At 42.3% G+C, this 27583-nt stretch overlaps 2 protein-coding genes across 3 annotated transcripts in view; both read right to left on the reverse strand.

The window, feature by feature from the left end:
• tapt1a (transmembrane anterior posterior transformation 1a) overlaps positions 1-19120 on the reverse strand; it is a 34709-nt gene extending 15589 nt beyond the window's left edge. Inside the window, exons 1-8 of the mRNA XM_064344435.1 lie at positions 18867-19120; positions 16142-16272; positions 11243-11361; positions 4500-4662; positions 3868-4003; positions 3418-3515; positions 1087-1156; positions 348-428 (exon numbers count right to left, since the gene is read on the reverse strand). Of these exons, the coding sequence (XP_064200505.1) occupies positions 348-428; positions 1087-1156; positions 3418-3515; positions 3868-4003; positions 4500-4662; positions 11243-11361; positions 16142-16272; positions 18867-19056 (988 nt within the window). The 5' untranslated portion in view covers positions 19057-19120. The remainder of the gene's footprint in view (positions 1-347; positions 429-1086; positions 1157-3417; positions 3516-3867; positions 4004-4499; positions 4663-11242; positions 11362-16141; positions 16273-18866) is intronic.
• A 1772-nt stretch (positions 19121-20892) lies between these two features.
• LOC135259741 (transmembrane protein 154-like) lies at positions 20893-26235 on the reverse strand. Of its 2 annotated transcripts, none has more exons than XM_064344436.1 (10): positions 25910-26235; positions 24950-24997; positions 24543-24593; positions 24370-24426; positions 24057-24089; positions 23648-23830; positions 23202-23253; positions 22126-22205; positions 21571-21620; positions 20893-21442 (listed from the first exon to the last, which is right to left on the reverse strand). In XM_064344436.1, exons 1-9 carry the CDS (start codon positions 25965-25967, stop codon positions 21583-21585), a joined length of 600 nt encoding a protein of 199 aa, XP_064200506.1. In that variant the 5' UTR covers positions 25968-26235; the 3' UTR covers positions 20893-21442; positions 21571-21582. The 2 variants fall into 2 exon arrangements, with proteins under 2 accessions (XP_064200506.1, XP_064200507.1); XM_064344437.1 differs by having other exon boundaries at positions 24370-24423; positions 25910-26234.
• Between the last annotated feature and the right edge of the window lie 1348 nt (positions 26236-27583).

Raw genomic sequence — 27583 nt, forward strand, 5'->3', positions numbered from 1 at the left:
TTATATCAAGTCTTGAAAAATGACCCCTATGGAAAGTGCATAACTGCATGCAGTAAAGTTAAGTTATACTTCATTGACCCCGGGGGAAAATCCGGTGTGTCACATTAGGGTTGTAATGAAAACCGACTGGATCGTTGATCTCCAGGAACAGGGGCTGGGCAGCCCAGCTTTAAAGCTTCAGTCCAGCTCACGTCTGTGATTTACAGTGCACGAACGGACAGAAATCCATTTTGGCGGTCGTAAACAACGTCTGCATCCAGGGACCTGCCACAAAATGGCAGCTGATGACAGAACAGCACATGACGCCATTTTAGACCCTGGTGTTCTGCAGCGGCGAGGACCGTCACCTGGGTTCCAGGAGAACTGCTCCATGTTCCGCAGACACACTATGACCAGAAGCACGTAGTTGGTAAATCTTTCCTTGATATCTGAAATAAAAGCAAAACATTTGATCCGGTTACTGTATGTACAGAAACCAAGAGGCCATGCCAAGCCAACGGTTCACAACGTCTGAATGTGACAGCATGCATTAAAAAAAACAGACCCCTTGAACTCATTTTACGTCAATGCACGTAACGAGAAATTTGTCACGGCCCCTTATTGAAAAGCTCCCAATACAAAGATGAGCTGCTTCATCAGTCGCTTGTCTCAGGAAGCGGCCATACATTTCATGAATTAAAATGAGCAACGGGTTGATTAAAGTGCATTTGAATTCCTTTTATTGAAAGAGATTGCCGGCAAAAAAAAAAGCTGGACGCAGCTGGTTGATGTTGTTAACGTGCTTTTAAATTCAGATATTCCTTTTGCGCTTCAATGTGTTTTAAGAGCACACAAAGCAGCAAGGATTAGCATTTCAAAAGAACTACTGTACCTTGCAAATGGACAATTTCAATAGGCTCTTTTAAAAAGTATAGACTGTTATAGATTGTCATTTTTACAGAAGGAATGCTTCTGAAATGAATGTACTGCTTGTACATCTGAATTATACCACCTCATAAAATGTTCCAAATGAAATTATAACACAGTGAAACAGAAATACGTTCCAATATTCAATACACTGTTTAAATCATACATGCGTTTACATACCACTATTTGACATCTGAAACAGATTGTTTTTCCCAAACTTCTTGAAAACACTTCCTTTAATCTCCACAAACTGTGAAAAAAAATCAAACAATGATTAAATAAAAAATGGGCCAATTAGCCATTATTTCTTGGCACGATTTTTACATGAAAATAAAAGAATAAAAAGGCCCTTGTCTTTCATACAGCTGAACACGATTGGTACAGCTATGAACAAAATACTGTAACATGAGCAAAGTGGAATTAATTTTCCCAAATTGTAGTCTTTTGAACTGAAGCGAGGGGAAGGACATGTAAGCAATTACTGTAAACAGAACAACAAAGCACTTAGGAAACTTGTTTCGCGGAAATAGATCATCATGCTATCACAGCTGTTTAGCTGCGGTGTCGAAACGTTTCAAAACAAAGGGATCTTTATTTATACAGATAGCATCCATTCAGCCAGGCTGAATGGGACAAAATGAACACTTAGGCTGTTCTAATTGGGGTGGTTACAAAAGGCTGAAATCACTCCACGCTTCCCATGTGTGCACTTCGATGACATTTTACAATATCAAATCTTCGGACAGAATAGCAATGAACGGGGCACTTTGGTCCCGCAACAAGTATTGGGTACGTTCCGTTCTGGGACGAATATCTTCCGGTTTTACATTTAGGAGCAGCCATATCGATCTGACTCGAGTCAGAAATGCACCAGAAGCAGAGCGGACATGAAGCGGACCGCTAGCCCCGGTGCTAGTGGATTTTATAGAAGCTGTGGCTCGGCACGCTGTAGGACAGCTTCAGTGCCAAGTCAAATTTTTTGGCGCCTGACATGCTCATTTCACAGGAATACACTGTGGAAATGCAATGTTGCTGGTCATATTTGCAGCATATCACCACAGAATCATAGTCCTACACTTTAAATTTGACGTGCAACCTAATCTCATGTCTCAATTGCTAATGAAGTTTATTAGCCTAATAGGCACAGCAATAATGAATGTCCAACCTGCTTTTGAAATATCCCTTTCCAAATGAACATTGGGTTCTCTGAATTATCACCAAAATAGTAAAATGTTTAGTAAATGTTTAGGCAGCCATTTCCACAGATAACCTAATAATGGGATAGACATAAACAGGTCCTCTAGGCTAGACAAAATATTAGCCAATCACAAGCCACTAAACAACCCTAAAAAATCCAAAGTAAGCACATGTTGCGAAAGAGTCTTTCGAAAAAGCCGACAAGATGGACGACAGAAAGTTAATTGTCAAGGTGCATAAGCACAGGGAGCTGCATGACCCCCAGCAAACACCTTTCACAAGAACAAAAAAGGCCTTGTGATGACGTTGCCATGGCTATTGGAACACCTATTGCCTGATGGAGGCTATTTAATGAATGAACGGGGCACTGCACCTCCTAGCTTTATTCTCTCAGGGAGATCTGTGCTAAAACTAAAGATGTTGCCAATATAGACTTTGCTGTGTATATATGCTCTTAGCCATTACTGCGAAGTGAACAGAGGTTATCAGATGTAAATAATGTCCCCCCCCAACCCCAAAAGTCTTTGTCTATACACTGAAATCTGCCAATAGTGGGGCCAATCTAATTTAAAGAGTGGTTTCACAAAGAACAAGTTACTTCACCTTGAAAAGTATTAAAGTACAGTTAATAAACCACCTTTAAGAGAAATACTTTTGTTCATTAATGATACTTAGAAAAAGTACCTTATGGTGTTTAATAAAATGCAGGCAGCAAATGTAGTGTTAACAATAATACAAATAAAAAGAACTAAAATGTGAGTAATTATGATGTTGACGTTCATGAATAATAATGTGCAAGGACTGTTAACCATGTTTCTGAGCAGCCAGGACAAGAGGGAGACTCCCACACATGCCGCTCCAGGAATAAATATTTCATCCGGCAGTGTACACGTTTTGGCTAGCCTTCATCAGAACACATCATGACTCTCCTCCACCTCCCGCCCCCAAACTTTGCGATCAAACTTCCCCCATGGTAAGCGAAACAAAACTTTGCCTATGCGTGTGTGTGTGTGTGTGTGTGTGTGTGTGCGTGCGTGGAGTCCGGTACGCGTTCACTCCGCTCCTGGTGTAATTCCAGCCTTATGCAACAGAGCGCCGTCCTCCCACATAGCCAACCCTTCCAAACACACCGCATAACACAGACTATTTTTAGCTGCACGCTCTGAATGTCTAATGGTACAGTGGACTCCAACGCTGCAGGGCTCATAAATTATTGAGAGATTTCCTCCCATAATTCAACAAAAATACGCATCCGCAAATATTTTGCCAGCCGAAAGAGCACAGCGTCCCTTCGCCGCAGAACAGGATACTCACGTTGTTGGACATCATGATGGTGAGCAGCGACTTGTTGTGGGAGTTGAAGGCCACGTTGAGCGTTGTGGCCTGGACCATAATTAGAATGGCATGGAGGACTGGGAAATGGCAGTTGAGGAAAGATGCAACTCAACATGCGTGTCCAACTACAACTCAGCTCATGTCTCCAACTACAAGTTGACTTGTGTCTACAACTAAAACTCAATGTGTCTACAACTACAACTCGTGACTTGTGTCCACAACTACAACTGAAGTTGAAAACTTTTTTCAGCACATTAATGCATCCCAATTAGTAGATACCCCCCTAAATTATTTTTCCATTTAGTGCACGTCAATTTTTAGGAGCAAATATTCCTAAAATGGGAGCATTCCATTGCCCTGTATCAATGTGTAGCCTATATGCAAAAAGGTGATGCCCCTTCCCCACAATGCTTTGCAGTCAAAGGATACACACGTAGAGCACGGCCATCAGGAAGTGAGGGATCACCCTTATGCGGGAGCGCTTCCTCTGCTTGGGCTCCGTGGCGGTCCAGTACAGAGCGTCCAGTATGTCCTGCCCGAAGGACGAGAACAGACGATCCGCCACCTGCGCCGGGGAGCGCAGACCGCGTGATTCACCGAACAGAACCGCCGTCTGCTTCGCCTTCGCGCCCCAAAGCCGCGTCACACCGAGCCCCGTTAAAAAGGGACGCGTTTAAATCACGGTCGTCTTTCATTTCAACCGTATTACAATAAGATAAGTCAAATATACATTTTAGAAAGAGGGCTAGACTTAAACAGCGGTGTTCATTCAATTATAACGTCAAGAGGTCTGGTCATAACATTCAATATCAAATTTAAACCTGAGGGACGTCGTAATTACATATTCTTTCAATTGCTTCTTCGGTCTAAAACAAACCACATCTTTTGCGTAATTCACAGTACAGCGTTCGGTTCATTAGTGAAAGCTACAGCCGCGGGGTTTTGCGGTGTGCTGGGGCTGCCCCCGTGCTCTGGGGAGGCGCGACTGTCTCTGTGGGTGTGACCTAAACCGCGTACGCCTCCGCAGGTTGGGACGGAGCGGGTGCCGGTGACTGCAGTACCTCCAGCATGTTGTAGATGAGGTAGAGTTTGATGACGGACTGACCCCGGATCAGGTGGTACATCATGGAGTAGTCCACGTAGTGCATCATGAAGTAGCAGAGGACCAGGATGAAGCCCTTCAGGATGTCGCACACCTGGGCAGGCTGCAGGAGCCGAGACCCACTGCAAATGCGCATGCGTACACACACACATACACACACACACACACACACATATATACACACACACACACACACATATATATAAACACACACACATACATACATACACACACACACACACACACACACACATATATATACACACACACACACATACATATACACACACACACATACACATGCGCGCACACACACACAAGCATTCACAAGTATGCAAGCATGCGTACACATGTATGCACATTCACAAATGAGCACGCAAATATGCACACACGAGCATTCGTAAATGAACACGCCCACATACGCACACACGCATGTATACACATGCACACACGGGAGAGAGAGAGAAAGAGAGAGATTTATTATCACAAATCAGAAAAAACCTAAAGCTAGAAAAATCTACAACCATACAAAACCATCAAAAAAAAAGAAAAGAAAGCGAATGCATTCAAACAGTGAAAACATCGATTGACTCTGATGAGCGCAAAGAGCGGAGAGCGCGTGTTTTCGCGTTCTCCGGACGGCGAAGGCACAGACTGCCCGCCGTCGGGCGGCATCATCCGTCAGCGATGCGAGCGATGGTGTCATCCAATCTGCTCCGCGTGGAGCAGGGGGGGAGGGGCTCCGTTTGCTAACATCAACAGATGGGCGGGGCACGTGACCGAGCGGGCAAGTGTACGCCACCTGCACCTTTGCGACGCTCCGTCACATATCGTACATCAGGGCTGCCCATCCGTGTTCCTGGAGATCTACCGTCCTGCCGGCTTTAACTCTAACCCTAACAAAGCACACCGCATTCGACAGCTAGAGCTCTCTTTGAGCTGCTAATTAGTAGAGTCGGGTGTGCCAAATTAGGGTCAAAGTGAAAAGCTAGAGTACAGCAGATCTCCAGGAACAGGGTCGGGCAGCCCTGCTGTACACACACCTCCTCGAAGAACTGACAGGGTTAACATCCTGCGTGGGTATTTTAAGAGCCTGCTTCTTCGCTGATGTAAGGCGCAAGAAGGAGGACAACTACTGGTGAATGTACCGAGCACTTATGAGTCAGCTTTGCGAGCCGCTGACTTGGTTTGTGTTCAGGGCGACTGACTAAAAACGTTCCTCGGGTCAGATTTGCTAGTATTTTAATAATGAAAATTTATGCAACTTGTAAAATGATGACAGTAGTGTCAAATGAACAAACACCATATCCTCATAAGACCCGAAAATTCCTTCTTGTCCCCTGTATAGGACATGAGTCGCTGGTCTTAAATCTACAGAATCATGTATTCTACTATGCTGAAACCTACACAATAATAGAAATATTTTTTGAAAATATTTTCACTGAAACGTTTTTGACGTCCAAGACACAAATATTAAAATACTTAAAACTTTTTTTTTTTTCTGCCGTGTCTTAGGAGGATATAAAGAGCAACTTAAACAGTCAAAGGAGTGTGTCCACAAATGACTAATGACACTTTAATTACTGAAAATACAGTCAGCTTTAAGCTCAACTCATCTGGTTATAACTCAGCTACAGCACAGCTCCTGCTGATGGGAGAATCAGGCACAGTGGTGCAATATATAGCACAGAAAGTACAACATGAGCAGAATGCATTGGTATTTTGCCATTATCATCCATGCACAGAAAACACTTCATCATTGGTGCTGAAGCTGCAGCATACGCTGTGCTTTTACAGAAGGCAACGAGAGACTGCACAAAACCATGTCACGCACAGCACCGGCATATTGACTTTAATCAGTTTCTGTTTAAATTTCTGTGTCCATACTCCTTGGCTCTGCAATTTTACTGGGCTCAATGACAATAAATGAGAAAATAACAGCGCTCATCTGCATTGTATAAGCATAGCGGCGCCATCTGGTGGTGAGATACTCTAACAAATACATACGGAATGCTGTCTCGCTCTACGACCTCGTTGCTCAAATCACGCCCCTCGAGGGCCTGGAGAACTGCTGGTTTTCCACCCTGCCTTCACCTGGGAGTCAGGCGTGATGACAGTTTGGTCAATCAGTACCACTGACTTCAGTTAATTACCTGTGAGAAAAGAAAACCTGGGCTGGATTTGGACTCGAGGGCCGGATTGGAGTATCCATGTTCCACAGCAGAGCTGCCCAACCCTGTTCCTGGAGATTTACCATCCTGCAGGTTTTCATTTCAACCCTAATTTGGCACACCCGACTCTACCAACCGCCAGCTCATAGGAATGCCTAGCTGTTAAATGAGGTGTGTTAAATGAGGCGTGAGGTCTACCATCCTGAAGATCTCCGGGAACGGGGTTTGGCAGCCCCGCTGTGCGGTGTCCTTCACCGAGGACGTGCGGCGATCCGCCAACCGCTTCCGCGGAGCATCGTTTGTTGTTCGCTTCCGGAATCGTAGCGGAAATGGCGGCTCCGGGGGGACGCCCGCGGGGGACAGGGGCACCTCGAGGCCAGATTTGGCATGTGTGCGAGGGGGTTAATTCTGTGATAAGCACGGTCTCAAAATAACCAATATCAAACCTTTCTGTGGCCAGAAGTACAGAGAACTTCATAGGTTTCAACCTGAAAACAACTCATTTGAAATCTCAACTGAATAAAATATATTTAATGTTTAATGTCTTATTTGGTTCTTTATAAATATATAACTGTTAAAAGTTTATGTTTTAGTTAGTGTTAGTATATGATTGCACGGGGCCTTCGAAGCTCCTGTGGATTCTGGCAGCTTAAGACAAGTCAGTTCCAGACATTTTAAGCAAACAATGGTGGAAAGTACACGCAACAATTTTTTCTAGTTATTTTGACTTTAAAAAAAAAAAAAATTGAATTTAGCTGCAGACACTGTCTGACCACGGCCCCCGCATCATTATCGGGGAAATAATGAAGTCTGTTTTCATGCGTTGTCCTAAGAGCGGCTTTCTTTCCTTCTTGCCTCTCCAATTACAACCCCTCCTGCCTGCATCCCAGCTGCAGCGGCCACAGGAACAAAAAGACAGAGAGCGGAGAAAAGAGCGTCCCTGGAGATCTCCCCTGCGCTCGACGCAATACACAGGCTGCTGAACCCGTCTGACTATTAGGACTGAGTTACAGTGCATTCAGGACACCATTAGCTACACGGAGGGGATTTCAGCTGCCGTTGCACCTCACAACCCGGTATCAGAGCTTCATCAAACTGAATGAGCAGGTACTCAAAGAAATCTTACACTCTGAAAGTACTGAGCAGCACACACACTTGACGGCTTCATGGGGAACCGATGGCTCGGAGAGACCCTGCCATCATTTATTAAAGTTAATCTATCAATAATAATAAATAGAAATAACGGAAAGCTATGCTACTTAGAGTATTATATTCAGTTCAGATTGTAAGTGACATCTTGCCCACTGGGAGGAGGATTTGATATGGGTCATTTGGAGACCAAGTTCACAGCACAATTGCCAGGCTGTTTATATATTCACCAATCAGGTGAGACTAGTTAATGTGTGACCAATCAGAAACTAATATGTAGTACAGACTGGACATGCCACATCGGACCTTAAATTCTGGTGTCCAGAAAGGACAGCCTACTTCAAAAGGAATAAGCATTATTTCTCTGCTTACAAATTTTACACGTTACACGTTATCTTTGTTTGGCGGATTAATGAACACCCCAAAAGCAAGAAATATGTGATTGTGCGGGATCGTTACAGGATGGGCGCCACAGATCATTTTTACTGCTTGGTGGAGACGCCTCCCAGTGCATTCCCCTGCGCGGTCTCTCGCTACCGAAGTCATAATCCACAACCGCGCGAGCAGCAGAGGAACCAAGCACGACGCAATTAGCGATTCCGTGATCAGATGGATGCACTGACGAAAGACGTAGTAAATAAATAAATCAAACGGCATTTGCATTTTTGGGATGTGTTGTGCGGTCCAGAAAAATCAACTGAAACTGATCTCGTGTCAGTTTGAGAGATGCCGCAGTTCAAATCAGACTGGTGCATTTTTTATATTTTTTATTTATTTATTTTTTGAAAAGGCTGGTCTTAAAATGCCTCTAGGTTCCCTTGGAGATTACGGCGCACAGATAGGAAACTAACGTATTCAGGCCGCGTACTGCAGCATCACGGCACGGATCGACCGCATCAGCAGGTGCGCTACGTTTCCTGGGGTTTTTTGCTGTAGTATGCAAAATCTTTATTGGGCTGCATTATTAATTGGCTCAGCAGGCTCCTGTATCCAGGGAAACCTACATTAATCAAACCGTTTTTATTGCTGGGTTTTAAATGCACCATTTCAGGCAATGCAAATGGCTCAAGGGTATAAAAAATTATTCAAACTCAAAACAAGAGAAATACTGGTTGTATGGAATATTTTGGAAAATTGAAGGATAGTTTTGTTCTGTAAATGCTTCTAAAATTCCTTTTTTTAAATTATGTATTTCTTTATTTTCAGTCTTGTTGCTACCGGATATAAATTACTTTTAGCTCTATGTTCTGTGGGAGAAAATGTACCCTCTGAAAAGTGACAGTGAGTGTAAAGAAAATAAATGAGTGCAGGTTTTGCCACACAGTACAGGGGCACGCAGTAAAATGCCTGGTGTTAAATCAACTCCTACAGAGTACATATGAGCCAGATAGGGACAGCAGGTACACTGTTAAGAGTTGATTTAACACCGAACATGTGTACCATGCCTTTGTATGCATCCATGATGAGCTGCCTACACAGATGGCTTATCTGTCCTGAGCACACTTCTCTGGTTCTAAGGTGCCCCGATAGCATCATCTCGAACAGCTACAGAACACAGCTCTGTTTTCAGCTACAGAACAACAAGTACACCGCTGCTACAGGAACACAAAAATAACTGGACGGCTACAGTCCAGGAGCACAAAACTAAATTATATGTATGTCTAAAATGCACGGCTACAGTTTATGAATGCATAAATGAAGTATATCACTATGAACAAATAGCATGACACAGATATATCTATTAATGCATGGATAAAGTCCACAACTACAGTTGACGAATGCATAGCTGAAGTACACAGCGGCAGGAAAATGTACTAACATATACAGCTATAGGGACACAGGTAAAGAACACAGCTGCTGTACACCAAGTACATAAACTACAGTAGCAGCAGACAGTGGTCACCTTGTGTCCTTCAGCAAAGGCTGTTACTTATTTCAGAAGACTGTGTTGCCGAATATTTTGGTAACCAGCATGGTTTGTCGCATCAGAGGTAGGGATTTGTCAAATCAAGCCCCACGCGTCTTATTGGTGGGTCACACACACACCCGTTGTGTTGCTAATAGCGGTGCTAAGGAATGGCCCTCTCCACCATAGCAGGCCAGGTACCCCGAGAGCAAGCTGTTCGGGGTTTCTGTTGTCCAAGCACAGATACCAAAGTGAAGCAATCAAATGTCCATCTGAAAATACTGAATATCGAACCAGCCATTACTCCGATGGGAAAATCTTATTACAATGCGCAGGCCATATACTGTACAACAGCGTACAATTACAACTGTGCATTTAAGATGTACAGCAGCTGTGAAAATCCATATCCAAGCTGGCTTGGGAAGCGTGGTGACTCCACTGTGTAATTTTTCTGGGAGACAAAAGGCCTTGGACTCTGCCCAAAAAGGAAAGCAGAGCAGCGCGGCTACTCCAGGGATGCTAAGCTACTGTACATCTAGCACACTGTCTCAGCACGACCAGCCTGAGGCAGTTCGCAAAGTTTGCCTGAAAGTTGAGAAACCAAAACGGAAATGGATGAATGGACGGACAGGCAGACAGATAGACAGATAGATTTCAGGAAGGTTGACAACCTGCATATCGGTTCGAAAAATACTTCCGTGGCCCCTTAGGTTTGGGTGCTCTTTGTACCTCAGGCTATCACAAAATGCTAATGACTTAACCTTAAAGTTGCCTTTTCCATGCACAATAGTGCGTTTCTAAACTACAGCATCATGCAATGGCCTCGGGGATAATGACCTCTGACACAGAGAAGGCATCTATTGTGTTTTGTACTACAGTCATACTTTTATGAGAAGCACCACGCAGCCATGTGCAGAGATGTTACACTATTCAAAAAGAATACAGCAAAATGGTAATTGTGAGACACAGCCATCTGTGAACAACGGGCTATTCCAACTGAATACTGTTGTAATTCTGCTCACATACCCATAACAAATACAGCTTTAATTAGGAGGTTAAAAGGATTGCATTAAGTAGCGGAGACTGTAATCACGCACAGAACCCTTCTCCAAATCATTCCCATCTTCCACCACTCAGAGAGCGGAGCAGGATGGCTGATCCGTGTTCTGGTTTTAGTTCCAGCCAACTACCTTAGTTTTAGTTCTCCCAGCTATATAAGCTACACTGGTACACTCCTGTAAAATAAACTCTTTATGATACACTTGCAGTCCGCAGCCGTAGCTGGTGCTTACGCCTAAATGCCAGATCAGGATATAATTGAGCTAATTAAATAATTAAGAGCAGAGGCTGGAGCAAAATCCTGAGACGGATCGGGCCTTGTTTTGCATTCCCTCGCGGCTTACGGACGGGCAGGTGTGTACGCGGTGCGGCAGGGTTGGGAGGGGTGGGGTGGCGGGAGGTTCGAGCAGCACTTACCGCAGCCCCCAGCAGGGCAGGGTGAGGAGCCTGGTGAGGGCCAGCAGGACCCGGAGGGGCAGCAGGGTGAAGATGTACAGGAAGGCGTCCAGGCACAGGAAGAATCCGAAAATCATCAGCTGAAAGAGAAAGCGCAGCGCCGGCGGGTAAAGCATGGCGGACGGGACGCGGGGGAAAGAGCCACCGGCGGCCGAGACGCCGTCTCCTCTCCTCCTCTCTCGCTCTGCGTCCGCGGCGGTACAGCCAAACCAGCGGGTTTCGCAACAGCAAGACGCCTCTTCGGACAGATAAGGGCCAAAGGTTGGCCAACTTTCTGTCTTGAGACGTTACGACGAGCATGCAACACAATTCAAAAAACGATCCAGGCATGTGCAATATTTCGCAAGCTGTGGTCCCTGAACTTGGTTGTGGATAAAGTCTGAAATGAGCACTGAATGCAGCGAGAATTCAACAGTAAATCAAGTCACAGCTGTCATTATCCTGTGGCTCAAGAAAATTGATGCCTGGTATTCCATATCAACATTAATAAATGGGGTCACAATAGTGAAGAGTATGCGCTGCTTAGAACTGAGCAGAACCGGCACAATATTAACACTGATAAGCATGATAATAATTGCAAAGAACTTCTATACAAAAATGATCTGTTTTCATGCACGACCCCTTGGCTGTCGAAAAAGTCTCTAAATATAAAGAAATATCCTTAACTGCACTTGAAAACTGTCAGGGCCAATCGAAAACATACACCAAAATGGAAATAGTACATTAAAAAACTTGAAGGAGGGTCTAGCCCAGTGGCCATCATGTCACTTCACGTACGTTTTTTGCTTTGTATATATCAGAGTAGTGCTTTGAAAGGCCAATTGTTTCTGTGGATGTGCTCACTTTTCAAAATGACAGAAACTCCAACTGGCTCAAACAGCTGAGAGATAGCAGAGACAGGCTGTGCTTTGTTAAGAAGAACCTGTACGCAGAATGTCTGCACCATAAGACTGATTTATTAGATTCTGTTTCGCAATTTGGTCACAATATTGAATTTCTTATCCGGGTCATGTGATAACCAGTGTGACCCCTTGCACTCTAACAAACAAGTGAAATTAGCATATTTTTCCAACAGCCCATTCAGGAGTTTTGGCCTTTTCTTAAACAGGAGCAGAGTAAATTGTTGTGGCGGCAGTGCACGCTACACAGATGCAAATGTATGTAATTTAATAAAACTGCTTCCTTTTCAAACTACAAGCTGTCAGAGAATCAATCCACAGCAGCAGCTACGATGATGGACTGTGAAGCTATGACAACGGCCTGCGCAACTATGACGACAGACTGCGCGGCTATTATGACGGACTGCGCAGTGCAGCTACAGTGATGTCACACCAGCTCCGCCAGATGGTTCCCCACAGAGTGCAGGAAGGTGGGAAACAAAAGATGCTAAGAAAAGTGCACCAATATACTGGCCACACATTAATACTGCACTGTAAAGGGTTAAAATGTCAGCTACTGGACAGGAAACTGTTTTATCACCAATCGTTGTAACGGTCAGATCAGATATGAGACAGGAAGAGATGAAAATGGGAGACAAATTTATTTAAGCTGTTGATACCAGCAGCAGGAAGCTAATGTTTGCTGTGCAGACACTATTTTACAGTTACTTAAGACATAACCAAATGGCAGACTGCAATATCTGGCAGGGTTTTTCCTGGCATGAAATGGGTCTTTGGAGCTCCCCATCACTGGGCTAGTGCTAACGGTCGCACATAGGGTCATGCCACATTATTTGCATTGAACTAGTTCCTGTTATGTCTTGTTTCCATTTTACCACTTTGTTGCTTGAAAATTTTGCTCTGGTGCACGGCAAAGATTTATCTATGCTGTGTCTGGTCTGGTCTGGAGCTCTGTACCAAAAACAGGCCCACAGATAGACAGACGGACAAACACAGCCAGAAACACACTTGCACGCACCCCTATTCAAATATAATACAGATGGTGAAAGCTTAGCTGCACTGCACTGGTTTGCTGCTCTGTTCTCAGGATGTGGCCTGCGTGCTCATCGGCTCCCTGCCATGTCTGCTTTGAGCTCCACCGATGCTAGCTGCTCAACCAGGTGAATGGAGCCACTTCCTTATTAATATGTACCCACATCCTGAGAAAAAATGAGGATAGCGTAGCCGCAGTATGGTTTCAAAGAATCTACTGAAGAACAAGGCTTAATATTTTAACTCGAAGCAACGGCTTCCTGATTAAAAAAACACAAAAGGCTTATTTTCCAGTCCGTCGATTCTGAAATATTCAGTTTCCCACGAACCTTAATATTCAGTGCTTGATGAAATTCAAAGGACAGCAACGGAAAAATGGCTGAAATCCCCCTGAAGCTCTGTACTTTTTGTTTTTCTGGACGTTCTGATCCAGGGAGATTTCAACGGCTTATGTTTGATGCCTTCCAACGTGGTTCCAATTCATTGAACAAAAAATAATGAACACACATCTTTTTAAAGGGAATATTTTACTCAAAACCTGAAGGCACAAACTGAACACTTATATGGCTGAAAGAAGTGAAATATCAGATAAAGGAACCGGAAAAGGATCCTCAAAAACAAATATGTTCACTGTCCAGTTGCAGAGTTGATACTTCGTAGAAGTTGGCAGCAATTTAAGCCATGAGTCTTTTTACATTACTACATTATTCGGTTTTTGGATTAGTCACAACCAATGTCGCATGCTTTGCATCAAGTTAAATTATCTAAATTTTACTCGGTCACTGAGAGACATTCACTTTCTTCTTGTTAAGCTTTGGCACTTTGCATCACTGTTCTGCTGGGACTTGAATATTCAGCCAAGTTTTGGATATTCAGCAGTCTGCAGTAGGTTCTTCCTGTAGGATTTGCATGTGCACTGCTCCATCTGTTTCCCCATAACTAATCGTGACAGGACTCCCAGTCCCTGCTGCTGAAAACCCTACAGCTTACTTCTGCCACCGCGCTTAGCGACGCGTTACCTGGGCGATGCGCCATGTTTGGTTTACACCTGACATAAAGCCTTCTGCCATACCTGCAGTATTACTTACACGTATTGCAAATTTCATGCAGGATTTCGATTTTTAAATTTTTTTATATATTTACATTTAGCAGGTGGGATTATCCAAAGTACCAACAGTCCTGCGCTTCCTGGTTTGTCTTCTAGACTAAAACATGGGTATTTTTAGTGTCACGTGTAAAATCATTTCCTTTTTTCATTGATCTGAATTAAATGTACTACGGGCTTTAGCTCCCTCTGGTGGAGAATGGGATAAAACTGTTAAATTCAATGGTCAGAAGCAGTCTGAACATGAAGTACTAGAAACGTCAAACAGAATGTGAAACCAACAAAAGAGGACTACATTAACCAGGCACACCCGCAAGGTTCTGATGAGACCACTAAAGAAGGCCACAGCCCAAAGCATTGGTGTTAAAAGCAAGATGTCCGCTGAGGGCAAAAATGCTCGTGTGGAGAAGATGCGGCTATAACTGAAACCCTGTGACGTGTGCAGTGTCTTTGGCTCTGGGGGAAAGTGTCACCGTCGCCAGGCCAACTTCGCGTCCTGCTGGACGACAGGCTCCCGCAGCGGCTCTCAATGAGCGGAAAAGGCGACAGCTCCCGGGTCACTGCGGGGATCCTGTACCGGTGGAGGTTGATGCACCTCGACAGCTAGACTCTGAGCAGCATTAAAAAAACCCCAGCTGGGGTTTATGGGGGCCCCGTGCCTGACGTAGCGTGAACGCTAACGAAACGCTTGAGACAATGCTGTACCAGCAGGCGCTACGACCCTTTCTGTGGAATTAGTGACGGCATGTTCGTGGCATGGATCATTATACAGCTTGAAAGACTTGGCATTCAGCTACAGAGCTGGAATTTAGTGCAAGCAACACCTGAGTACTCACAAAGTCTGTTCTGGACCTGGGTCCAATATGTATTTGTTTTAAATTCAAATACCTTTCTACGCTTTACTGATCTTGTCTGGTGCACTGAAACCAATTAAGTACTCTCAAGAAGTGAAAACCCCAGCTCCTGGTCATTTTGGCAGGCTCAATTACACCAGGCAACATCAACAGAGCACAGAAAAGTATTTGAATCCAAAACAAATACGTATTTGACCCAGGTCTGGCCTGTTCATTCAAGAAGACTGAAAACAACAGAGAAAACATATGGCATCAACTCTTGTTTATAATTACACTCCTGATTGTTAAAATGAAACACATTTAAAGATATGAAATAATAATGAAAATTATACTACATATACCTACAGTAATGCTTATTAGGGTCTGGTGATCCTTTTTTAAATATCCTTACATCCTTACTGCATCCAGATGCAGCTTATTTAGACTATACTGTATTTCAGAGTCAGTTATACATGACCCATGATACGGAATTGGCTTATTTTATACAAACATTTATGTCATGTTTGCAAACTACTTCTGCAGCAAAGAATTAAGGAATAGTTTCACAAGCAGAATATTAACATTTGTTAGCATAAGCTAATATAACATCAAACATTATGTTTGGAATGCCTCTCTGAATACCGTTAAATAAATTATGCCATGTCAACATATTAATCTAATCAGTGTCAGATAATGAAATGTCTTTGTGTATGTCCTCAGTGTGCGTGTGTATGTGAGCGTATGTGAGTGCATGTGTGTGTGTCTGCTTGCATGTGAGCGTATGTGTGAGTGTGTGTGAGCGCATGTGTGTGTGAGTGTGAGCGCATGAGTGTGTGTGTGCCTGAGTGTGTGTGTGTGTGTGTGAGTGCATGTGTGTGTGTGAGTGCGTGCGTGTGTGTGTGTGTGTCTGTTTGAGTGTGTGTGTGTGTGTATGTGTACGTGTGAGCACGCGTGCCGCACTCTGCTCTAGGGGGTTGGGGTTGGACCCTACCTTCTCCAGCTCGAGGGGGATCTTCATGCAGGTGTACACCCTCTCCCTGCGCTCCTTGTACTTCGCCTCGTTGTGTTCCAGGAAGTACCCCCGCGTCAGCTCCTTCCGTATGAACCGCACCAGTGAAAGATCTGAGCGCAATAAGGAAACAGTACAACAGCCGTTTCAGCTCGAAGCCCCTTTCCATCACAGTCTTCCTAAAACACTCACCTCTGGTCTCTCTGTGGACTAGACTGCACTGCCCCACCACACACTGAGACTCACTGCAAATTTTGTATTGGTTGCACATAACAAGAGAAAGCATAACTGTCTGTTCTTTTGTGGACAAACATACATTCATGCAATAAAAGGAAAGATGCGTTCTTTCAGTGCAAAATTTTTCAGTCTTGCCGTACAGTCATAATATCCCATGGAGGCTTTGAATGAGCTTTTCTTGAACTGTGTCTAGTGGCACAGTCTGGGTGAGTTCCCATAATGCCAAAGGCTGAGTTATGGGAAAACACAAAACACACTGAAAGTGTAGTTCTTGCCTAAACTCTTCATTAAATCATTAGAATGCCAAATATACTTCACACTAAGGGCTTGACTTACCTTTAGCATGTGCAGTACCTTTACCACGTGCAAAACCTGTAACATGACTAGTGATTGGTCATAGTATTTGTTTTGCACCAATGATTGGTTGTATTATTCATTTTTATAACTGTGTTTGTCTGAGTCTGGGAACTGTGTTGGAAAGATTATTCCTTGGAACAGACAACGACAGATTATCTGTATTCAACTGACTTTCAGCATGGCTCTTCTCACCAACATGAAGAACGTATTTACACAGATGATATGGACAGCGAAAAAATAACATGCCAGGCGTCAGGTGAGCAGGTGATCTATGTAGGTAACACACTGTATCACATGACAGAAAATGAAATATCTTTAAACATCTCAACAGGAAATAGCTACACAGAATACTGCCACAAATATTGGAAATTTAAAGGTGTGGTTTTTATGGCCCAGGTCTGACGAGGAGAAACAATATGTCAAAACGTGTCAAAAATCGCACTGGGAGGAAAAGTGAGAAGTCTAAATGTGATGTGCTTTTGCCCTTCAGTTGGGGAACCAAATTTAAGAAATGTGGCGTAATGGTCTTCTTTTCTGTGCTCTTGAAATCATGAGTTTAAAATTCAGTATAGCAGTAATCCCAGAAAAAAATATATGCCAGGGGATTAATTATAAAAGGCTTGTCAGCATAGGTTAATAACGCTTCAAATACTCCACAATTTACAGCTTAGTCATTTGGCACAAAGTGTTAGCTAAAGCGACGTACAAAAGGTACTTTCACATAATTAGCCAGCACCACTAGAGCTATACTGAGGCGACGTCTGTATCATATAATTATACCCTTGTTAAGGTACCATGTCGCATGACCAGCGAGACATGTATCCGACTGCATCCTTTTATGCTGACTACCAACGAACAGTACAGTTTATTATACAGTGCAAATTAACAGTAGTCCAGTTAAAAGAAAATCGGAAAAACTAGAGAGTTCGAAGTAAAAGCTTATCAATGCCAGCTATTATTAAAGATTAATCTATGTCCACTTCACACCCATATTCCTTGTATACAGATATTACACGGAGTTCAGTTGATTTAACATTATAGACGCACTGGCTAAAATATCCAACACAAAAATCCAACACAACAATGCAACTGCAAAATGGTTCACATCGGCAGCCACAGTTCCGTTTCTCTCTGTGTTTACATGTTGCTAGACCACAATGTGACGTCTACAAGCTCGAGTTGATGAGATCCAATCAGGATTAGAGAAGACAGGAAAACATCTTAATCCCGCCCATTTTCGTGTTGATGCTGCTTCTTACCTTACATGACCCCACACAACAGTCACTGTCACTTCCATCTTAAATGGTTTATGATGCAGCCTTCAAGGTAGTCACTAAACAATACCTTTCGACATTAAGCGAGATGACACTCTAATTTGTCTGCAGCTAGCTAACCCTGCCTGAAATGTATTACCGTTATATGAGCAGCCACCAACGCTTTACGTTATCAGTGTGTACGGCTGTGCTGGATTACATGCTTGTTGCTACGTACGGAAAACCTGCCAGATTTACCGTTACCTAGCTATCACATATTTCTGAGAAGGGCTTATATATATAGCCAAGTGGACCAGAAGATTCCTTTGCAACGAGTAGTTAGGTAAAATTAGGCCAGTCTCCCAGCGTTTCCTCTTCCTCGCTGAACTTCGCCTACTCCATGGGTGTCGGCGCATAAATAATTCTAGCTAACCATGGCAAATTGGATGCATATAGTAACTAACCACACTATACCTCATATTCAGTTGACAAAATCGTTCAATAAGTCAGTTAGCTGGCTAGCAAAACATGTATCGCGTTAACCAGAATACATGGTACTGTAGTCAAATTTTAATTTTAGCCGCCTACGTTACATGAAACCTAACAGTTACAGTAGTCAATAAATCAGTTGTACCATGCGAGCTGCTCCCCGATTCAGGCGTCCGTGTTTTATGCCAAAGATCGAAAAGTGTAACTTACATGTTTAAAAGTAAACCTTCAAAAATAATTTAACACAAGCAGAAACTGTAGTACATACAATGTCATATACCTTAGTTAACTAGCCAATTATCTAAGTTAGTTAGCTAACTTAGCTGTGTTCTCTACTCGGCTCCGTACTTCGTTGGGAGAGTTTTACACACCTGAGTGATTCTCTCTCTCCTTTTTGACAGCATTTCTTCCGCAAAACCCCAACGTTTCGGTCATGTCTGGAGTGCTGCTGCTATTCCCCGACCTTGCAGTCCTATTCCGAAGATATTTCCCTCTCTCCTCATCATTGGCCGCCTCCTTTTGCTGTGCTAGTCCGTCTGTCAGTGTATCCGCCATTTTCATACAGTTGCAGCACGAGCCTCCACAAACCAACCCTACACACAAGCGTCATAAGCCTCTGTCTGGCGAGAACTACTAATCCCATGCTGCCGTTCTTTGACATAAGTGTATGACATAACTCCTGTTTTGTTCCCGAAGCCACTTCAGCTCCTGAATTGTGACGACATGCAATTTTTCCTAATAAGACACATTTTATGTCGATTGAATTATTAATCACATTATGTCTGAAGTAGTGTAGCAATGCATGCCATGAAGAATGTAACAATGTTTTAAATTAGTCTGATAAAAACATATATGAAAACGTATGCTTTCATTTTCTGTAATGTGCTATATTGAAAATGATCATGTTGGACAGAGGTTGCATTTTGGAGTAAAATACTGGCATGTTAGCATAAAATCCTCCAAAAGAAAGGAAGCTAAAATATCTTTAAAAAACAGCAAATGTATCTAACATTATTTTTCATAATCACTTTTTAATAAGGGAAAGTAATTCCCTCATACCCAGATGATGACAAACTCAGCCACAAGGTGGCAATGAGAGGGTGAGTGATTCAAAAATGTTATTCATGTCACATCCAGAAGTCAGCAGCATCAAGATATGAATGTGTGATAACTTAGAGCTTGGTTCTGGCCTGAAGGCATACATATTTGTCTATTTGCCTCTAGGGCAGACTTAACTGCTTTGATCTGGATTCAGTCACAGAAAACAAATTCAACAGAAAACAAATGAACAAATTCCTTAAGGGTGCTTCTGTCCCAAACCCTGACCGAGACATATAATCTTTAGGGAAAATATTGCATTAACATATGCTGTCACAGTTGCTTTCTGATGGGCAATGTCTATGTCACCTGTAATTTATCACTCTTAGTTATCATCTCATATTCAACCATTGTCCTAGTACCCCAGCACTCCTGGCAGTGTGGTATATAGTTTTATAGGCAGCTAAAAGTTCAACTGTAGAATGGAGCATGATGTGTCCTTGAGCAGCAACATACTGAAATTGAACTCCTTTTTCTAAGAGGATATGTACAAAATGTGAAGTAGCCATGGTTAAAGGCATCTGGTCGACAAAAGAAAAGAAAATGACATATTTCCTGCAAATGAACCATGCAATTATGAGTAAGGTTGAGCTCTCCCTGTAATGACAAACAGATGGGTTAAAAAATAGCAGAGGGCTCTTGAGATTTAACTCATGCCAAGGTAGAGCAATCAGGGATTGTATTTAATACATTACAAGGTATTTAATACCTTGGAAGCCACACACAATCCCTTTTTCTCAACATTTGAGACATTCAGTATGCATGGTGGTGTACGTATATGATACTATTTTCATATCCCTCCTGAAAATTTCAGCCAAGACCAAGTGGGATTCTAAACTGGTTTAAAATCTGGTCTGATGACTGGTCAAAGCTGTTATCTAGCTGTACAAAGCTGGTCAAAGCAGGTTAAGCTGGTAGAGTAAACTAGTGGTTAAAGTGGTGGACTAGCTGACTATATAGGCTGGTCAGCAGGTGAACAGTTGTTTCACCAGTGTAAAAAACGCAACTTAAACCAGCGTGACCAGTTTAGGCTGGTTTAAACTGGAATTTTCAGCAGGGATATCAATCACTTTTGGGCTGGAGTAACATCCATCAATATACACAGGCCATATAAATATATGTGGATTACCTCAGTAATATGTGGTGGAGTAGATACACAAATGTGATTTGGATGGGGTAGGGAAGTTGTTTGGAAACTGGGTTTTTTATAGACTTGAAAAAAGATTACAGGTTTAAATCGGTTACAGAGCTAGCCGCTGCCCTCTTCTCAGTTTAATATACAGACTTCTGGGGGACAGATTATAAGAAAATATACTTTATTAAAAATAAAAGCAAAATTTGATGGTGAGCATAAATATTACATTCTACTGATTCAAACAGAATTTAAAGGCAGATACACAATTACTATCAGATTCCCCCCCCCGTTTATGCCACAATTGAAAACTAAACATGATTTTAAAGCTAATTTTATAATATTGGGAATATATTTTTGTAAGTATGAGATATTTTATAAACCAGAAGATCTAACTGCAATTGTAAAAAAGTTATATAAACAAAAATGTACAAATAACTGCATTTGCAAATAAAACCAGGCACATTTGATACTTTTCTTTCTCATGAAGATGCCTGCATGGTATGTAAAACCATGCTACCAGAAATACTAAGTTCCCCAAAGTCTTAAATCTGTGATGATATTGTGGTCACCCTCCTCAATATTGGCTTGTGGCAGATCAGTGGTAATAATTCAGCCTCAATGGTCGCAGATGCCAGCTTGTGGATTGTGTACTGCGTACTGAGGACACTCATTGATGAAGGCATAATGGGGTCTCATTTAAAACCTCGCTGTTCGCTGTAAGGAGTAGGAAAAAGGTTAAACAAATACTGAAAGAATGCTACCCCTCAATGGCAATTATTCATCGGTGAAATTGATTAGATTTACCAACTAGAGCAGAACGAATATTACCAAGACATTCTTACCTGGAGTCACATTTAACTTTCCATCCCAGAAGCTGAAGCTGTTTCTCCAGCTGCCAAACCCACACACACACACACACAGACAGAGGGAAAGAGAGCGAGAGAGAGATTTACATCCAATTCCAGGCTTTCTTAGTCCCTTCAAAATGTATGCATAGGAACATGAGTCGAACCAAAAAGCCTGAGAAAACAATTACTAAATCTGACTTGTAAAAAACAAAAATCTTGCTTTCATACTTTTCGACATACATAGCCTACAGTATGATCCTGAAGCTACATATGTGATTTTAGGAAACATGTGACACAGGAATGTATTCCTCAACTCTGGTTAGCGGAAAACATTTGCAGATGGTTAGTCATCAGGCAAAAGGCGGTAAAAGGCAGCCCTCGTAATGCGAAAAGGTACCCAGAACTCTATCCATTATTACAAGAGTACTGCACTTCCATTGCAGGTGACGTGACATGAAAATCCAACTGTCCATGATTAAACATGAAATTATGAGAATACATTTTATTAACGGCATTCAAAAACTGCCAGCAGAGAATCAAAGAACTTACTGTCTGTCTCCCCATCCAGTTTCTGCAGATCCTCCATCTCCAGCTCGAGAACTGAGGGGATGTCATCATCAAACATGGGTCTGTGGAGGTGGGGGTTGGGGGGGGGGGGGGGGGTAGCATGTTAACAGAATTTTCTAGATAAATTTAGAAAGGGATTAAGCCGCATCCCGTAGTCAAACAACCACAAACTGGATCATAGCAGTAACATCGAAGATAAACGCTTCTCTGGGATAGTTCTGGGAGTTTCCCTATATTTAACATCTAAAACCCAACTACTCAAGCCTTATTCTTGAGGGAAAGTTTCCGTGTGCCCTTAGTGAAAGTAAGAGCCTGCATGCCACTTCTCTGCACCACCAATGAAAGTGCAACTCGGTGGATAGTTTACTACCTGAATAATTTCCCCATTTTCATAAAGCCACCCGATGCCCCACACACCCACAATGGAAAGTACATCATGCTCTGTCCTACTTATTCAGAAACTCAACCGACAGAAAAACGTTACAAGAGTTGAATGGCATCCATCATTATTTAAATGTTGCTTTCATTCTTCATCATCGCTAGTAGGCTTGCTAACCGAGCACTGATGAGTCACATTGTCAAAAGGATCCCTTGGGTCATTATTAAGGCAAGGACATTGGCACAGCTGAATTTAATACTAGACCATAGAGCTTGTCCATACACTGGATCAGTAACCAAGCAGTCCAAAATTATTATATATAATATATATATATAATATAATATTTCCTGCAATACCATGGTGCAATAAGCACCCATGCAAGAAAACATGAAATTACCACACTACAAATGTTCCAGTACTACAAGAAACCTAGTCTTGAAGTTTTTGTGAGCTATTACAGTCATAACCAAAGAAGTCCTGACTGACTCAAATACCTCACCCTACCACTACCTGAGTGTAGCTCACCAATCGTCCCATCAGTGTTGATTCCTGGTAATATCTGACTAATGACATAGCCAATGCTCAACCCAATGGTAATTCAGTTGAAGGTTCTGGCTTTCATTTACCAGAAGAGCCAGTTCCCCTTATTAATCTGTCTATTAATGTGGAAAGTGCTTACACTGGCAGTGTTCCAGCATCACAAGCAGCCAAAGCTTCCTCTTCTTTTACATCTGAAAAAAGACAAACAATCATAAATCAGTTTAAAAAGGAAACCCAAGTGTTCTAAATATGAGCTTGAAATAAATGCAGGGGTGTTTTGCCTGGAAGGTCAATCAAACAACAATATCCATTACCAGTAACCTTGAATAGTGAATTGAGTCAGTAGCTACTTTTTAACCACCCACATACTGCTTTGCAGTAAAATGTACAGTGAGCTGAAATGAGGAAATAAAAATATAATCCAAAATATTTGCTGCATTAAGGATTTATAAAGAGTTCTCTCAAAGTATTTTCGGAGCACGTTTATGTAACGTGTGGCCTCTTCTCATTACAGTAGTAAGGGACGTTACCACAGATATGCATGAAGGGAAGTCGACCCTGTCGTGTAAACTCTGCATTGCTTACCACAAGGAATGGTCTTTCTCTTCCTTCTTTGGCAGAGAAAAATCACAACGATGACTACAACTACTATAAGCAGAGTCACTAGAACTATTGAGATGATGACTGAATGTGTGAGTCCGGCTTTGCATTCGGCCGGCTTCTCGACGTCATGAAGATCTGTGTCGCACGCTCGGTTTGAACGTGTGTCTATAAAGAGAAGGAAATAGCATGTCACAGGAGTTCAGAGTTTTGTGAGAGGCATTTTAAAAGAAACAGCGCAGAATCTCATGTCTGTTCATTTGTCACTGCTAGCACAGCGTGGTTTCATTTTAAAGAGCGGCTTTGGAAATGCCCCCAGAAAATCTGAGGGACGCAGCAACTTGACAGCGGGAGTCAGGACAGCAGATAAGGATTTTTCTTTGTCTGAACGAACCTGGCCGTGTCGCATTCCCTGCTTCCCCGTCTCCTGCAATTGAATACATTTTGATATTAACCTTACAGCTGTACAGATTTGACAACAGGAAGAATAACCTTTTCAAAAAAATATGGAAGATACTCGAATAAAAGTGTGTCTCCATTACAAAGATAGTTGAGTATGACAGAAAACTTCATGGACATCAAATACCCATTTGTTTAGCTACCCTAGGCCTGAGATAAATAAATAAATAAATAAATAAATAAATAAATAAATAAATAAATAAATAAATAAAATATCCAGTTGGTTTTATTCCCATAGTGCACTTCACCTGAGGACTCATTGTTTGGGGAATCAGTACCGTCTGCCTCATCATCATCATAATCTTCTGGAGACAAATACAGGAAAAAATGCAGATTGATCAGCAGGGATGAATAAAAAAAACTTCAGAAGAAAAGAAAGGAGCAAGAAGAAAGAGGGGTGAAATTAAAAGGATTCTTTTACCTTCTGGGTATTCTTGAGTAGACAGGGATTCCTCTGGGGTTTTTGTACTCACTAAAATTAGATAGATGTGACTATTTCAGTACCACAGGAGTGTATAGCTCATTGAGCAACATGATCACACTATCGCAGTGAAACGGTGCTTAGGGTGTGAAAATGCATATAATTATTCATAGAAAATTTACTGGTTCTGCAATTCTGCCTCAGGTCTAAAAGGTTTAAAAATGACAATATTCTGTGGTGAAATGTTCAGATGGTTTCATCCCCACAATGCAGTGCACTGAAAACTCCGTTGGGGATTTGGGCGTGACCAGGAAACAGCAGCAGATCGATCAGCCGGGGATGAAAACAATTAGCAAGAAAAAGAAAAAAGAGTGTGAAGATTGCAAGGAGGAATGAGCTGTTTTTACCATCTGGGTTTTCCTGAAGTACTGGTTTCTCAGTGACATCTGCTAACACTAGAATAAGACAGGCAAGTCTCTATTAGTACAACAGGAGAAAATGAAAAAGGGGACATTTCTGAATCATATGACCAAGGAGTGTTGTAGTGCTTAGCTACCAAGGGCATAAATAAACAACAGTTTAAGTCAAAAAATAGTCCTGGACTTTTTTATAGCAAAGGATAAAAAGGCTGGTCATACCAAATCTAAAAAAAAAAAATTAAAAAAATTGTTTTTTTTTAATTAAACTGTGCTGAGTAAACGCTTTCTGAAACACAAATTAAAAATCAATAGAGCCAGTTACTCCAGTCAGACATCTGTTGGACATATTCATTCATAAAATAAAAAAGAAACATTGTGATGACAGGCCAGTGCAAAAAAAGTGATTTGCTGCTGGAGTTTGCATGGTAGCTTATTTTTCTAGTGAAACAAAGTTCCACCCAAGTGACCTCAATGGCAGGTCAGTAGAAGAGAAGAGCACATTTCACTGATAAAGGAACAACATCAGACCCATCGCCATCTCCCATCCACACACAATCTTAAAGAACTTGAAGGTGTAAGATATAATTATCTTAGCTACAGAAATGCTATTTGCTTAAAGGCTTGCAACAGCTGAACAAGTTAATTGCATTGGACATTTAAGACTACGGTCCTAAGTCTTTCAAAGATTGTTTCCCGTTAAAGCACTGGCACAGTTTCTATTCAGAACTACTGGAATTGATAAATAGCAGTTTCACACTTGGAACATGGGACAGCTCCTGACAAAATCATGCAAATAGAAGTTCAAAAGTTGTATCACTGAAAACTTCAAAAAATATATTTTCAGCAGTCAACAGTTGATAAAAGTTTTGGCTGCTTTTCTTTTTTTCTCAGTCAATAAGACTGACTACCGTGATTCTCCAGAGATTGAAAAAATCTAGCCGCTCTCACCTGTGCATCGTCCAGCCAGAAAGACCACCAGCAACCCTGCCAACAGTAACGAGCTCATCTCACAGTTTCTCCTCTGGTCCTCGCAGCACCTCACACAAGCGACCGCATTGCCATTGCTCTCTGACTTCCTCCCCCGCTGTCATCAAGTTCTAGACTTCCTGTTTCCTGGTTGGGGGTTTGATTTACCTAAAGGTTTTTTTTTTTTTTTTTTTTCTTGTGGTGGTATAATGAATCTGCCGGATATTATGCAATCAGCCTGTAGTCACAAGTCTGGATGCCTTTGCTCATGCAAGATGTTCAGATAAACTCTTCTGGTGGAAGTGCTGTATGACGGCACGCCAAAAAAAAAGAGGGGGCAAAAATGCAGAATTTGTTGAATAGAGGAAGTGAGAATCACCTAGTTGGCTGAGGGAGTTCTCAAATATGTTATGGCTCCTTTCCTTCGTACTGTGTCATAATCGGAGAAGGAAGAACAATTATACACTTCACTCACCCTAGAACAGAAAAAAGACAAGAGGACCCAACTAACAGGTTCACCTGACACATCACTGAGCTTATTTTGCATTAGTAATCTGACCTGGTCGTCCGTGCTTGCATGTTTGGGCCTGATAGACAAACTCAGCAGCTTAGAATGAGTTTGTCACAGCTGGCAGAAACAACTGCAAGTTAGTCACGGATACGCCATGCAGGTCAGACCCGCAAAGTCCGTCACGCATCCATAAGGGTTGGGCAGCATTACTAAACCTGGCGAGTTCTTGGTCTTCTTTCATTAAGTCATGAGTGACTCGAAGTCACAGTGGGCCAGCCTCGAAGCATGAATGTGGATGTGGAGCACAGTACTTCCTGTCAAAAGAAAGACATTGTGATGAATAGACAAAGCAGAGCACAGTGCTCATTTTAATGTCAGAGTCAGATCCTACATGTACACAACACTCCATCAGATTAAATGCAAAGCATGCAGCTGACATTGGTAGCAGACGGTCAAGTTCATTCTGATATTGGCCTCTTATGCCTCCCATACACTAGACAACTTCTAGACAACTAAAATCTGACACATTCACATTTAAGAAAAATCTGTCCAAAATCATGGATTTTTTGTCCTAGGGGGGCACACATTTTAAGATTTAGCAAAGACTGGGAATCATGCAGCTTCACACATTATAAGATTCCAACAGGATTATTCTGGAGATCTTGTTTTTGGTCTTACGTTGACCTTACACTGGACAATATTTTAAGCGATTTCACAATCTTAGGTATCATAGGAAAATCTTTCCAGTCTTACCTCACCGCGTACCCCGTGACAACTCACGATTTGTGTGAGATTGTAAGATGGCTTTGACTGAGTTTGTGACAGTCTTAAGACCGGAAAATTCATACTCTGACTCCAAAGACTGTGAAATCACTTAAAATATTGTCTCTTGTAAGGCCAGCTTTACTGTACCTGATAACTAGGGCCACCAGTTTGTCTCCACCATGTGACCTGCAGGGATTTAAGGAGTCCTCCTGAAATGGGGAAACAAAATCTGCAATCCCGGGCATTTTACACGTCAGATCTTTAGTCCGTGATGTAATGATTGGTCATCGCACCATGTTCCCTGTTCCTCCAGTCGCTTTGCCAGCTTGCCTCATGTCGTCAGCTATCCCAGCATGCCTTGCGGACAATAAAAATCAGCT

Source organism: Anguilla rostrata, chromosome 7 (assembly GCF_018555375.3).
Source record: "Anguilla rostrata isolate EN2019 chromosome 7, ASM1855537v3, whole genome shotgun sequence".
Lineage (NCBI taxonomy): Eukaryota > Metazoa > Chordata > Actinopteri > Anguilliformes > Anguillidae > Anguilla > Anguilla rostrata.